The 16,827-nt window shown below is 33.7% G+C and overlaps 1 protein-coding gene across 8 annotated transcripts in view; it reads right to left on the bottom strand.

Annotated features, from left to right (window-relative positions):
- Positions 1–16,827, bottom strand: part of Snap25 (Synaptosomal-associated protein 25kDa) — a 41,132-nt gene that overhangs the window by 14,772 nt on the left and 9,533 nt on the right. For 4 of the 8 annotated variants that reach the window (XM_083092515.1, XM_083092519.1, XM_083092513.1 and 1 more), the window contains exons 3-4: positions 16,287–16,328; positions 100–148 (exon numbers count right to left, since the gene is read on the bottom strand). In XM_083092515.1, the coding sequence (XP_082948641.1) occupies positions 100–148; positions 16,287–16,328 (91 nt within the window). Of the gene's footprint in view, positions 1–99; positions 149–5,915; positions 5,965–16,286; positions 16,329–16,827 lie in introns of all 8 variants that reach the window. The other 4 variants (XM_083092520.1, XM_083092517.1, XM_083092521.1 and 1 more) reach the window with 2 other exon arrangements.

The following is a 16,827-nucleotide window of genomic DNA, read 5'->3' as shown; positions in this document are numbered from 1 at the left end:
CGCTCGCTCGTTCTTCGCAAAAGAGAGAGAGAAATAGAGAGAGAGAGAGAGAGAGAAAGAGACAGTGACTTATTGTTGGTTTACTGAGAAACTGCTTACCGCCTTGGTGGTCTAACATCGTCAGAGTGTTTGCTCCGATATCCTCAGTCTACGACAGGGTCATCAAGCCACATATTAACGGAAACGAAAGAATCGTTTTTCTCAGTAGATGGGTGTGAGAATTAACTGCGGAACAAAGTCACAGACAAAAAAGCAACAAAATAACGCGGGCACGTCCTGTCGATTCAAAAGCGACAATTTTGCGCGAAAGCAAACATTTTCCTTGAGATAATAGCCCATGGATAAAAATTAACTCTCTATATTTATCCCAATTTTATCGATAATATTACCTTGTTGCTATGAAAAAAAATATTTAGAAAATCGCGTTCTTCGACAAAACGTGCCGCGTATGAACAAATTATAATATATTAAAGTAAAACAAAGAATAAAATATAATAATTAATAAAATAGTAATAACAAAATATAAAAATAATAATAACAATAATATTAAAAATAATAAAAAATAATGAAGACGATAATAAACCAGACAAAGATTCAGAGGCAGCTCACGATTATGTTATTGAAATATATGATCCTAATCGCAACAATGTCAGTCATAATCGCTCGCTCACTCTTGACATAAATCAGCTGCAATTGTCATAGTGTTTAGCGTCACATTTGCGATCAACTAAATTATTTATCTTTATATCAATGGCAGATAATTATCTTCGAAAACTAAAGAGTTGAAAATAATTCAAATCATTCGAGTATTTTCGGATCTTGCTCAATTTCGGAATAATAATTTCAAGAATTATTTAAGTCGGAGATTAAATTTTAACTAAATTGATCTAATCGATCGATTAATTTTTTAATTGAAAACCTTTCTTCGGGATAATCGCAATTACAATTTACCATTAATTGCAACCGATTTCTGCATTTATTACTTACGTTAGAAATTATAGGCGAAAAAGAAAGAATAGAGAGATAACAACGATGACGAATACGACGCCGACGACATTAAGAGTAATGACGATTAACGATGAGACGATTTAATGGAGCGTAAATGGGCGGCTTGATAAAGATATCGACGACCAAGAGACGTCACTTTCTAACGGATCGGAAAAAATTTCTCCACGAATAACAAATAAACGCGAAAATAATTAGATTAAATCTCTTAAATTACTTTCTTACATTTAGTTTTTCAGATAAAATAATTTTTTAAGAAAACCGCAAAATATTTAAAAATAAAAGAGAGAGATGCAATACATTAATTTCGACTTTATTGAAGAATTTTTGGCCGCACTTATTGCAATAAATTTTCTCCTAATTTTCTAATAAATTTTCTTCTAATTCTCTTGACAATATCGGCATTGACAACTAGTAATAGAGAAACGCGGCGATCATCGTTGGTGCGTCTCTTGAGCATCGTACGCTTTCGTTTTCAGACGAATAGACGCGAATTGACGAGAACGATGGCGCGGCGAGACGCCATTGATGATAATGATGGCGATAATTACATATCAGCAGAGGGGATCGCACTGTTAATTATTCTTGCCGTGCTAATCGACAATTAGCGCGATTGGCGATCGCGCCGAGCGGAGTTCCTTTGCGACGTTTCACTCTCACGTTTCTCGTTCATTCATCTCGTATCGAGCTCTTGTCTTTCAATTCTCGATACTCGATTCTCATATTTCTATATATTATTATTATTATTATTATTATTATTATTGTTATTATTATTATTATTATCATCATCATCATATATAGACTTGTTCCTAATAATATATACCGCATACGCATACATTTCGGCCAGCGACTCGAAATTAAAGCGGGGGCAGTATCTACTTTGGTAAGACGACGGCCGACAGAGAGTAATTGCACGTTGAATGCACAGATTGCAAAACCAAGGAGAGATGGAAGTAGATAGATAGAAAGAGAGGAGATGACAGAGATGTATATCAGAGGTAAAAGAGGAGAGAAATGAAACAAGTTACGACAGACAAGACAGATAACTACTGTCGCAAGCGCGTTAACGGGTTATAGAGTATACACTCTCTCGAGATATATATCTACATTAGATAGACAAATACGTGTTAATGTATATACATATATAGAAAAAAATATATATATGTATATGTAATTATATATAAGTAATATACGTAGACTGAAAGCGACACAGCTCTGTAAGCTTCGTTGGCTACTGGATAGTATTGAGTGTATAGTAGAGATTAAATATATACACACAGAATTACAGTAAATTCACAGGAATTACAGCGTGTGTCTTGTGAACTTGGGATCGATCGGGCTAATTGCGACAGGAGCGCGAAGTCGCGACACTTTCAATGATTAACGAGGTAGATGACGAAAGTGATGCTGGAATCAATATTACCCGTAATCGCTTTATGGCGACTAAATCACTTTATGATGCATTAAACGTCCAACTGATGACCGTAGCAATTGTTGATCGATAATTGTGATGGCCGAAGTGAGAGAGAAGTGATAATCTTTCATAATATTATCTTATAACCAGCTTTGCTACGCTAGAATAGATGATGCACATAAATTTTACAGCTTATTTATATATTGCAAAGATTCTTTTTTATAAAATCAGCCTTTTTAAAGAGCCGAATTTTTATAAACTGGCATTTTATAAGCAGCGCAGGCTTTTTGTAAAAAGCTGAATTTACACAAGCAATATATTGTACTTACTCAGATTATTATTTAGAACGTAATTTTTATTTATTTTATCACTATCCAAATTTTATAAATATAATAATGTGTATAAGTCATATATATTTTCTTATTTATTTACAACAATATAATTTAGACAGCGATAAAATAAATAATACTCTCGAATTAAATATACTCGTGGACAAAATTAACGCATGATTTTTTTTTCACTTTTTCTTTAAAATTTAAATATCAGCTTTTATGGAAAAGTGAAAAAAAATTATTATATTAATTTTGTCCAAGAGTATATAATTACGTTCTAAATAATTCTAAAAATATATAATATATTTCTCTCTAAACATCGAAAACTGTCGCGATGTCCCAATTAACCCGGTATACGAAAGCAGATGCGATAACAGCGTTTGACAGATGAGAGGGCACTTAGCACGCTTCTAAATTTTGCCATATCGGCAAAGTGTGTGAGAGAGGACCGTGGGGGAAAAGTTCGAAGACACGATAAGGGCATTCCCACACGTCACATGCCATTATTGCACTTTGCTGCGCGCGATCGCATCCAGCGTGTCTCGTCTGGATTTAGAACATAAAGTGTCTGAGATGTCTACACGAAGAAAGAGAGACAGAGAGAAAAAGGGCGCGAAAGGAAGGGCGAGTAAGTGTAAGTGTAAATAGCTACGTAGAGAAAAAAACGGCGGGATGGGCAGAAAATAAATACAAAACGATCACGATTGATTACACCATCTCAACAACAGCTGTTAATATTACACGGGAGCAGATCGATCTCGTTAAGCGGTTCATACAGCATCCAACAGTTTGCGCGACCCACACGCACACACACACGCACGCACACATAGAAAGAAAAAAAATAATGGAGAAAAATTGTTATTTTTATGTAAAAGACTTAAATAAGAGGGGAAACAATCCTCAATACGCGAGATCTATCTATAGATCGATAAAAAATCTATATTAATAATAAAAATATATACATATCCTGATAAAAATACGGATAAAGAGGATATCACAAAATATAATATCGTTATATGAGTAAAGTTAAAAATATTCATAAAAAATGGGCAAGGAAATTTAGTGTAATGCTTATGCAATGGCGTTCATGTTTGTTTATACAACGGAAATTCGCTTGTTGGATCGTGTACGAGCCGCTTCACGTCAACGCTGGCAAATAGCGACAGCGATAGCAGCAGCAGCGATGATTGATTTATTGAAAGAGGCTCATTTTCACATTATGTATATCGCGAGCGTGATAATATTCCCTCTGTCACGTTATTACAGCACGTTTGCGAACCGTCCATGTCAATGATGAAACGTAAAAATGAGCCTGAAACTAGTTCACGTCGTGATTGCACGAGCCGCGTATTGGATCGTAAAGTTCCGCACAAGTTTTATATGCGCTTCCACGAAATTTAAATTAAAATAAAAAATTCACATTTCAGTTTTCTCGTCAAATTATGAAAACTACGAGGAGATTAAATGTGGAAAATTATATAAATTTTTAATTATATTTTTAAAAAATTATCAGAAGGATTTAATCCCTTGACAAAAGATTCAAATTGATTGACAAAGTTTCACAAAACTAGATATAAGCGAAAGCTTTTCACCAACGATCCAAGATACAGCCATAGTGTAATGGTACAAGTAGTAATATCAGCAAAAAGTATCTCAGTGGTGTCAGTGATGGCGATGGTGTTGTAATCAGTAGTAATCGTAGTAGATCCGACACAGTATACAATTGCGATTGTGCAGTGGCAGTTGGCTGTCGGTCCCCTTAATTAAATTTATTATTCGGACGCGAAACGATCTTTATTGTCCAATCTCTATCGTGAGAGAATTGTTCCTGCCTCTTCAGCATTTATGAAAGTAAAGATGATTAGGATGGAATTAAAGCTCCGATCGAGCTCGTGTCATGTTAAAAGCATGACATTATATCGTTAAACCGCGTCAAAGCGTGTAATTTCAGGTGCATTAAATTAAGTGTAAATTAATCGATCAATTTTTGTATCCCAAGAATTGGCTTTCGTGTATAAAATGGGAACCACTTGAGTTGGAAAATCGACTTCCGAAGCTCTTTGCCTGACATTTCACGCCCAAAAATTCTCGCGTATTCGCGTCTGCAAAATCCGGAACTATTCGCAAACATTTGTCGAATTGGAACATCCGGCGCATATCGTACGACCGTAATTAACGGGGTGCGGGATCGCGGGGGTGGCAAGCCTATACCCGTAATATCTCGGGCCCGGTAGGACTGAGCATGTTAATGGACCAATTTCCGTCTCTGGTTAGCAGCTACAACCCGCGAGCGTTTTGAGCGTCGACTCTCGAGATTACTGCATTAACCCTTTCGGTCGCTTCATCGAGAAATCTTTGAGATTTATATCAAATACAGAGTGTAAATATTACTGGAATTTTTCTTTAAATTAATTTAATTTAATTAATTAATTAAATTTAAATTTTTCTTTAAATTAAGAATCTTTCCGCCAACCATATCATGACCGAAAGAGTCAGTGTTTAATCGTTATACCGTAGTCTACGTGTGTATGTGTGTGTCTAATTATTAACATGAGAATAATCACGTAGCGTATTTGAAAGATCTAGCGGAATTATTGGTTCTCTCGCAAATAGCAAACATAAATTGCGTTTATATAAGATGAAATCTACGGGATACCGCATAACTTCGACATGGAAGAAGGAAAAATGCGAGAATAATCTACATATCCTTAAATAGTTTCATTTCATTTAAGATAATAAATGTAACTTTTCGTAAGAAAGATAAAACGCATAGCAAAGAAGAAGAGAAAGAAGAGATTCTAGAATAATAGTAAAGATAAGCTCTTTTTATCGAATGTCAAAAATTAATTCTACGTTAGTAAAAATCTATCTATATCTATCACATTCAATTTGTGCGTAAGAGAAATATAAAACTCATGTGAAACCATTATTTTCCCGCAGTTTTCTCATCCCGAAACCCCGTCGTGTGTATGCGTGTATGTGCGTATTATATGCGTATGGAGGAAGAGAAAGACACTCGGGGGCAACACTTGTGAGTAGTACAGACGGTGTTAAGTCGTAAAAGTGTGCGATGACTACGAAAACGAGTAATTTTCCTCGTTCCTTCACCTCCTACCCTCTCAATTTCGGTTATTACTTAATTGCTAACAAGCGAATTCACTCACCTCCCTGGTCGTCGAGTGCGACCAGAGTGCGGATGCCAGCCTCCTTGCTCTACGACAGACAGAGGCAGCACAACACAGACAACCACCACCAGTGTTAGAGAGCGAGAGATAGAGAGAAAGAGAGAGATAGACAGATAGAAAGAAAGAGTCGCACATCTTTCTTCACTCTTTCTTCATATCTTTCTTTTAGTAAGTATAAAGTAGTAATATTAGTAGTATATATTAGTATAGTATATATATAGTTAGGTATATATATATATATATATATATATATATATATATAAAGGTATATATATAGAAAAAGAGGTATATATATATATTATATGTAATGGATAAGTCGGTGGTGGATATTGGACAAGCAAGATAAAAGGTGGATATTGTGGCCGGACATGTTGAGGTAGTGATGCACGTACAGAGTGGGAACAGAGTAAGAAGTATTCTCTTTCGAGGCCTCTCTCGTTTTTTTCCTTCCTTTTTTTTCACTTTCCTCGTGATATTTGATTTTTTTTCTCATTCTGTCTATCACGGACGATATCGCGGCGCGCCCTCAAGCTCGTACTTTTTTATTATATATCGATAAAACTGCCCGGGACGCAGAAACAGGTGGGCAAAGACGGGCGGGCAAGAGCGATTGTGAAGAAAGAAAGTATAATTCCGACCGGAGGTACCGTCAAACGCGGTACGAACGTGTTGGCATGTTGTTGCTTGTTGTTGTTGTTGTTCCTGATGTTGTATCGGTCAATGGCGATGTTGTTGTTGATGTTGCTGTTGTTCATGTTGTTGTTGTTGTTGTTGTTGTAGATGTTGTTCCTGTTGCTGTAATTGTTGTCGCCGTTGTTGTTGTTGTTGTTGTGCGTTTATATATTTTTTGTTTTTATTTGGCAGATATCTTCCTTCGGACAAAAAGTGCGCGTTTTTTCATTCTTTTTTTTTTGTTTCTTTTTTTGCAGTTTTTGCGATATTCTGAGTTTCGGCTGGACAGTTTTAATCTCTCGATCCTCGTCAATCGTTCCTGCGTACCTTCTCTCAGTCAGAGAAGAGTCCAGGAAGGATCGAACGCGATCGAGCAGATCCACGACTGCAGTGTTATTTTTCTGGGCGGTAAAATAGGGACTTTTTGGACACGCAGTAACGAAAAGAGCGGTATATAGTAGAGTGTGTAGGTAGATAGGTAAAGGTACACTGCAGGATACAGAACAGAGTACGCTTCCATTGAATAAGATCCAATGCGCAAGGCAAGTCACAGGTCCTGCGAGCTCCCTTTGAGTCACGAATGTGCCATAGAATCGATCTAATCAACAAAAGAAAAAAAAGGAATAATTCATTACGCCAAATAATTGTATCATCGCATCGAGTGCTTTGGAATTTACAAAAATTATAGCAACTAAATGTACATATTTCTGAATTGAAAAAGAAGAGAAAATCTGAAGAATATAAGAAAAGTATAAAACTAAAATGAAATTCAAAAACATAAAGCAACATCATGTAGATACATTTATAAACATAATTATAACATTTATCAGTTTTAGATTCTTAAGCTCTGCGATCAAATATATATAATTCAGTTGCTCATAATCGACTTATTAATTATAACGATTAAAATGTAAAAAAAGGTTAATATAGAACCCGGATGAAAAATTCCGGAGGCACTTCGAGACTCTAAAGGGTTGCAAGTACCTGAATAAATGCAAAGTAAAACACACACGCACACGTAATTAAAGTAGGATGGGAAAAGGGAGGGTGACGGGCAACGAATGAGCGAATGAATGAATGAGCGAAGTGAATAAAACGATCGATGAATGGAGAAGGAAAAAGGATAAGCGATTATGTATTTAACGTTTTTCTTTTTCTTATTTTTTACAGAGTCTTTAATTACAGGCCATATTTGAGCATTACATTTAATGCTAAATGCAGATATGCGATTTAAATTTTCTAACTTGTAAAAAGTATCGAATAAGTAAAACTCGAATTAGTTGCATTTAGGATTAAACAATGCGCTAAATAAAGGCGAGAATATAAAATAAATCTGTGGTGATTGGTTGATTTACTGACGACTTTTTAATCGCGAAAATTGCGATATATTTTTGTTCATGTTTTGCTCATTCGGCTTGAAATACAAGCGTGCATATTGGTATAAAAAAATATACATAAATAATGGAAGTGCGTAAGATTTTGAGAGAAAACGTGAAGAATGATAGTTGATAGTGACGAGCATGTAAAGTATGGGTAATCGCGGTCGATAAAATCTAGAAGTTTGAACGATAAAAAAAATGAATAGAAAAATAAATACAAAATATCTTTTTGTGTTTATTTAAAGTATTTAATTCTTTGCACTAAAATTAAAGTCTTATATTAAAGAATAAAATTCTACAATAAATTGGATATTAAATCCATTTTCTACTGATTGATTAGTGATACAAATGACAACAAAGCGCTACAATATATATATTGAGAGAAATACAAAGAATTAAATATCTCTCGAATGTCTCCTTTAAGTATCGTAAGGTGTCCCAAAAAGAGATACAGATATTAGATAGAGATATTAACTGTAACATTTTAGTCTTATATAAATAAGATACATAAATAAAATTGCATGGTCTTTCCTTAGCGAAGATTTAATAAAAATTAACTAATAAATAATTAAAAATAATATAACGTCAGGATTTAAGAAAACATCATAATTTGCAATTTTTCTTGATATATAGAATAAAGTATGTAAATGAATGAAATTATAATCATAAATCATGCTAATGGCTAATCTTTTTAAAAGTCTATGTTTTAAAAATCGCTCATTGATTTAATCCTTTTTTTAAGATTATTCTTTTAAAGAATTTCAAGATTATTACAATTAATATTGTAACCGTTATTGTTGCTAAGTAGAATAAAATTCTCGCCGAGGAAAGATCGATCACTACCTCTCCGATTTCTTTGCAAACTAGAATTTTTACAGGACAACCTGTATGCATGTACCATATATATATGTATTATATGTATGTACGTATCTCGATGAAAAATATGTTTGTTTTGTATGAGAGCGTGAACTGATGTGCACTGAATATTGATTATATTGAGCTTTGATGATCGCTTCTAAAAAGAGCGACAATACGATGCACTGAAAAGGGAAAATAGAGTGGCTTGCAGAGAGGGAAGAGGCAAACACACGCAAACAGCCAGGCAAGCCAAAGCGAGCAGGCAACAAGATTTCGTTGATCGAAAAACAAACTAGCGACGATAATATCTGATTTATTCACAGAGAAGATACGTCCTCTTATATTCTGTTATATAAATAATGCTATATCTCTGTTATATAAATAATGCTATATCTCTGCTATATCTCTGCTTAAGCGCGTGATAAAATTTCACCAAATTTATTCAGAACATTAAGCTTGCATTCGATAAAAAAGAGTAAAATTTCAAGCTTTATAAACTTTTGTAATAATGCGAAAAAAATTAATTTAGGTCGGCATTTTTTTTTTAATGTAATAATTATTTGATTATTTGAAAAAAGAGATAATATTATTATATATCTTTCAAAAATTTAAAAGATCGCGTTTCTTTATTTCCACATTTTAACATTATAATTGCCGATAAAATAATAATTCGTCCGCAATTTTTACTTAATTTTTCACGTCTTATTTTTTTATTTTATACTTTTATAATCATTTCTAACAAAAAAAAAGTGACAATTACATTACTTTTATCACTTTAAATTCTAATTTGCGCCAAAGCCAATCAAACACAAAATTTGGAAAATTAATTATTATCTCTCATATATTTTTCCTAGATTTTTGTCGCTTACAACAAACAACTATTGCTACAACGCATTAAACTCGAACAGTCGCCGTTTGCTTTATCGATTTACGAAATCTCGTGAAAAGCAGGCAGAGGCAATCGAAGCAGGCAAGTGTAGAAAATCACGGATATCAAGGCAAGCGGAGATCACACACGGGCACACACCGCGCACACGTATACGAAAACACAAGTAAGTAACATCCACAGCAACGGACACAATATCGAGAGATAGCAGCAACAGCTTTGTTTTACGTATATACTGACGCAGCTTCCCTCCATCTTTCCTCTTTTCCTTATTCCATTCTTTTTTTATCCTTTTCGTTTTTCTCTCTTTTCGTCATTTTTCTCTTTCCGGGCGTCTCGTTCGGCCCATCGTTTCGGTAGGCGACACTCCTTGGGTGGCCCTCTCCTCTAGGGCGAACCCTTCTCTCCCGATTCGACGATCTTGAAGAGCACTTTTCCGCGAGTCGATTTGCGCTTTAACCCTTTGCGTCGAGATGCAACAATCACATTCTTAATAAAAATATTCTTTCAGATATATTGAAGAGAGATGACTATTATTTATACATGATACTCTTTTTTTAAAAAGCTTTTCATGATTGATATTAATTACTGTACATTCCGGAATCTCTAATCTTGATTTTAATATCAGCATTGGACTAATAAAAAGGATACTTTCAAAATTCCCCATAAATGAAGAATTACACAATATTTCGATCATCTTTGACTTTACCATTCAAATAAATAGTGTAAAATTAAATATCGCATAATCAATGTTTATTTATCCTTATAACAATCTTCTAAAGCAGATACGAATTTAATTTAATTCGGAACAATTAGAAGGAAATATGACCTTTGAAACGTGCTTACTTTTACAGGAAAGACTACAAAGAGTTAAAGCGAAAAGTCAAATCGCGATTTTCATTCGTAAAAGAGAATTCTGTTTTTCGATTTTTCGTTTCTTTGTCACACACGAGCAGTCGAATTCTTCCCTCTGAACTTCGATGCTGTCTTGTCAAACATAATTCGCGTGCTGCGCTGGTATAACAATCATTATGGTACAATATGATACAATCACCGGAATTGATTATATTTAATTAAAAACACGATTCGATGCGACACGAGTGTGCCTTGCGTCAAATCCTCGTACGCATCATTACAATTCTCCCCAAAAAAATCTCCCGATCATTGAATTCTGATATTTTCCCGTTAAAACGGGAAAATATATGTATATATAAGATTATTGATATATATACGTGATGCTGATTAAAAAAAGACACATATACAAGGAAAAGAAAGGGATTTGCAGATATGTATTAGAAGAAAAGATAAGATACGCTTATGTCACCTGCGTCGACGGTGCGTAAGCATAATTGCATGACGAAGAGAAATTTTCCCGTAATTATAATAAATACTATCTCTCTAACGATTACATGTCACGTATTTCCGCCTAGTATTCTATAATTAATACTTATTAATAATTAATCATTGTTGTATTGTATTCAATCAAATACTTTATGCACACAGAGTTCTCTATAGTATTTCTATAATATTATAAAATCATATTAGCCTTAATCGACAATTATCGTGTTAATGCTTCAAGATCAATATAAATATAAATATAAATATAAGTGAGGTTTATTAATAAATAATGATGGATTAAATTGGAAATACCTGGCGGAAAATTGTCACATAATAAGATGCATTTGCTGCTTAATTTACGAAGTAAATTTGGCAGTTAAAAAAGGATCACAAACCGAAATTAATAAGAGAAACAAAGATGTAATCAAATCTGATCTTTTTAAGCGCGCAACTTGCATTATTATACAAGTAATTATTATTTCAATATATACAAGCTGCTAGATAAAATATGAAAAAAAAACAAATATATTAGACAAGTTTTGAGTTATTTAAAAAATTCCTTATTTTTTCATTTAACATTTGCACGCCGATATAATTGTATAATTGTACACATACAAACCTTATTAATTTCGTTTATTAAAAAATATCTTTCTTCTCTAAAATAAATTTCTTCTCCAATATTTCGCTAAAAAAAAAAAAGCGAAATATATATGTTCAAGTCGAGTAAGAAAGGCGTCGCTCACACACCGTCGCGTAGGAGGCTTGCGCTAAAAAAGGGGTCACGAAAGAGATGCGGGCGGACCGCGAATTGATCAGCGTCCGATGAAAAAAGAAAGTTGATCGAGCCATACAAGAAAGAGAGATAAAAAGCGAACGAGATCAATCGCCGTCGCCACTTTCGACGTAAAGTCGTACGTAATACTCTCGCATTTCTCGCGTTCGATCTCTTCGGGGATTTTCTCGTCACCGTGTCGCCGAGAAAAGATAATACATAGTCAAGCGAGCAACCTCCGAGAACCGTTTTCCCTTGGAAGTTTGCGACTTGACGATTCATTGCCCCTAGTCGCGATCGAGATCGCTTATCACGCGTGACGTGACAATGATGACGCATTGTAAGTGTGTGTACGTACGCTTCTCTCGGCCGATGATGATTCGAGGGACGTCCTCGGTGCTCGGAAGAATGCGACATGTGCTTATTAGTGCAGCCACAGGTAGATAAGTAGCAGCGAGAGAGACTGAAATGGAACGACGCAAAGACCTCGGCGGATCATCTTTTCGAATCAAATCACGTTCGAGCGATATGATTCTGCTTTTGTCTCGCGATATTATTTTTGTCAATTTTACAGAGAAACGAGCGTAAAATTACCATGAAATTACTTTTCAAGAATTTATGCAATATTACGCAATCGTAAAAGTACAGAGTTTTAGTCAAAAAATATTGTATAGCTTCTAGATTATATAAAAATTCGATCAAATTTACTATGGAAATATTAAATTTACATAAGCAACGTAGAATCGCGTAAAATACAATATTAATATATGTAAAATAATTATATTTCAAAAATATTGCAACAATTAAAGCAACTTTTTAATATTTTTTTTTCTTGAAATTTTAAACATAATTGCAGTAATTGTCAGTTAGTGTTGTAACAATAATAATTGCGAACGCGATAAGATTAATTGTTAGAGAGACTGCAAGACAGGATAAGCTAGTTTGGTGGATCAGATCCCGGAAGCCAGTTGCGTGCATTCCTTCGACAAGTATAGTAAGTTAAAAGTAGTAGAAGAGAGTAAAACATCATTGTTATGCATGTGTATGTATGTGCACACACACATACATACACACGCACGTATATATATATACACATAAAACAGTTACATAGAACCGTATATTCGTATGCACGCGCACACACATATATATATGTATATGTATCAAGAAATAATAGTAGATATCGAAGGTAACGAGCATAGACAGCGAATAATTATGCATAGAAAGAGAATATGGAAAGAGCTGCAGAATGCAGATAAATATTTTTTTCACGGTCGTGGCACGCGCGAACGTACGCAATACCGTCAAATTACACGCAAGTAAATAAAGGAGAGCGTTATTAAATCAATAACGCGTGGTGGTATTTTCGTATACATCGTCACTTTCCAGATAATAATGCGAAAATTAAAAACTGTAATTTATTTCTCTGCCGAATTAAATTCTTATTATCATCGTCTCATTATCTCATCATCATTAATTTGAAAAATTCAATGGAAAATTTTATATTTTTACTTTTATATAAATGTATTTGATAATTCTTCTTCGAATTCTTCTATATATATGTAATTATGAAAGAAAATAATTAAATCGATACTTTATTTGAGATTCATTCAGCATTATCTCCTTCATATATTTATGTACAACGAATTTAAAATAAAATAAAAGCAATTGAAATACTTTCCATTCAAACAATCGACTCTCAATTTTTTCAAGATTACTTTTCCTAGTACGTCATACTAGAAACAAAGCTATCAGAGCTGTATAGCATGCCGTTTTGCTATTTAATATCGTCATAAAAATTCTATCACATTAAATCGGTACTAAAAAGAAATTATTATTATGTCTAGCCATATTTATAATTCATCGAATTATTATTAAGCTATCACATAATTGAAAATGCAGAATTAAGATTATGTCTGGACAAAATATTAATTCTGATTTTATGTTATGACAAAAAAATTTTCCTCATAATTATGTACACAATATTAATTCCCGAGAGAGAGAGAGAGAGAGAATTTCCATTATGTACATAATATTAATTCCCGCATTTCTATTATGTACATAATTTTAATTCCTGAATTAAAATTACGTACATAAAATTACGTAAGCTATCATAATAATTCTAGTTCCCTGAATTTTAGCTTACGTAATTTATTAATTCCTACAATTATTATTATGCTACGATGTAACAAAAATACATTAATATTATCTCATGACATAAAAAAATAAATTAAAAATAATTTCATAATAATTCCACGTAGACTGTATTTTTCTCTATGTATTTTGATTTATGATGTTATGACATAATAAAAATAGCTCCAAAAAACTATCTGCTTCAGTTTAAATTAATTATTAAATTTTTATTTTAGATTAAGAAAATCTTTTAATAAATAACAAAACGGCGTGCTATAGGGCTGTGTTCCGATATTCACTGCCAGTACTGAAAATCTATAGTTACATCACGTGTACTAGTAGATTTTTGTCAGTACTGTAGCCAGAGGCCCACGCAGACAGAGCGTGTTATATCGGAATGCAGCCGGAGGCTTTTATTGCGTTACAGGCCCAGATATCCTTCTGATTGTAAATACTTTTTTTTGATAAATTAAGCATGGATTTTTTCTCCAGGAAAAATTCTGATTACAAATATCTAATTTTAAGAAGAATGTAAAGAATTTTAAATCTCGAGAAAAATTTCCGCTTAAATAAAATCTTAAACTTAATTATAAAATATTTTGTTTTTTTTCTCATTTTTTCTTCATATTTCTTTTTATCGGTAAGCATAATCATAAATAAAAAATTTATCATATTTAAAGAAAAATATTCAATTTTGGATTTTTCAAAGAGAAATACGACAATTTTTAAAACACCTTGTTCAATAAAATAAACTAGAAATAAACAGGTAATACACAAGATGATTCAGAATTTCTATCTTTTAAATGCGCTTAAATAAATTATAGAATTAAAATACTAATAATAAGGTATAATTTACGATAGTAAAAGTGTTATTAAAAATTAGATTGTGTTAATTGTCAAATATTAATTAGATTAGAAATAGGTTAGTATTTACGTGAACTATTTGAATAATATGGATTTAATCACGAATATCTCAAAAACAGTAATATTATTTTATATTTTTTCCCACTGAATTATAATATCTATAATTAATTTAAAAATTGTAAAAAATATTGCATCAAATTTTAATTTAGTGGGAAATGTCCTTACATAAATATATATATTTCATATTAATGAAAAATGTGCTACCTTTTTGAATAAGCACATAATCTGCATCATTATTTTAATCACGCCAACTGAAATCTAATAATTTTTTTCTTTTTTTGTGCACGTTCGCGACGAGCCTCGCCGTATTTCGGAGCACGTCGATGCGTCGTCTTACAAATTTCCGGTCTATTCTCCCTCGATTGATTCTTCTCCTTTTCCTTTCTCCTTTCATTTATTTCTTTCTCGCGATTCTTCACAAAATCGCAATCACAGGAATTCGTTGTCGCGAGACGCGCAAAGTAAATCCTCTCTATACGTTTTTTTTTTCTTTACAAGCTTGGATCTGCAACACGTTCTCGAAATCGTCACCTCGGTATGGCACCAGAGCTGGACAAATACTACTTCGAAAAAACGCTTATCATCTTCGCTTATAGTCCACCTACATGCACCCTGTGTACGGTCCACACGAAGCTTTTTCTCTCCTCTGCGACTTGGACGCCGCTCTCGCCGGCGTGAATCTTACAAAAGCGGAATCGACGCGCCCGCAAGAACAATGCTTAACCGATCAAGTGACGCTATTAAGAATATTAATATTGTAGCAAAAGTTGTACGGTATTAAAAATGAAATTTCAAGAAAATGCGAGATGTCGTGGTCGAATAAAAGCAAAGATCTTTCCGAAAATTTTGCAAATTTAATTACATCCGTTAATTCTTCTACGAATCAAACTAGATTGTTCGAGTTTCGTATTTGACTATTTTATGGTATAATAGCCAGTTCTGGGAAGGAATCGAATCGAATCGATCGAAAGATTCGCCACTTGATCGATTGGCGATCGAAATAGTACTTTGCCCACCTCTCTCTGGCGCGACTCCTTTCCTCCTTGCTGCCATTTTCTTTATTTTTCTTTCTGTTTTCTAGCAGTTCCAAAGTTGAAATTTGAGCGAGCAGTGGCGCCCGTCTTGCCGCAGAAGCGCGCAACGATTCGTCGATGAAAATCGTTCCTAGTTTACGAGACAGACGGAGGGGAAGATTCGGGATTCGAAGAGTCCGAGGAATCGAACGGGGATCTAAACGAAGGGCGGGTTCACAGGAGGGCTGCTACACGGGATTTGGATAACGAGAAAGGGGTTGTTGATGCACCGACGCGGGATCTCGAGGACGATCGAGAGAGGATCGAGGGGTCGATGCGCAAATAAGGAGGGATTAATGATGAAAAGGACAGACTCACCTCCTCGCATAGCGCCAGCATACGCCTCGTGCTGTCCAGAGACTGAAACAGAAGTCAATTACGCCGGTTATATATCACGCGACCAATTCTCGTTGTCTGTGTCGCGGGCTTGAAAAATTTTTTTTTCCCAAGAGAACCATATTATTCATTTTATTACCGGTTATATTTTCAGCTACATTATTTCCCGTGAAAAAGAAATGAGCCTAAGATAATTTTTTCAACGCTGACAATTCTGCGCTTTTTAGAAATATGGCTTTTTTGAAGAGACTGATTCCATTAGTCAATACATTTAACATTCTCAAGAAATCTCAAACATTTTTGTAATATTCTTGTTTTTCTCAAAATAATTAATTTACGAGAACAATGTTAATAAAAAAATGCGTGAGACGCGACATGAAATAAATTAATTACATTTTATATTGGCTATTAAAAATAAATAAAAATATTATATTATATTATATTATTAAAATTCAATTTTAAATTTGCCGAAAACTGTAAGAAATCTGCCGGATATTTCAAATATATTGCGATAAAAAAATCT

This window comes from Camponotus vicinus, unplaced genomic scaffold (genome assembly GCF_025532165.1).
Source record: "Camponotus vicinus isolate PSW18456_S1 unplaced genomic scaffold, iyCamVici1.0 SCAF_2, whole genome shotgun sequence".
Lineage (NCBI taxonomy): Eukaryota > Metazoa > Arthropoda > Insecta > Hymenoptera > Formicidae > Camponotus > Camponotus vicinus.
The sequence above is the reverse complement of the archived record's forward strand: the minus strand, read 5'-3'. Positions and strand labels throughout refer to the sequence as shown.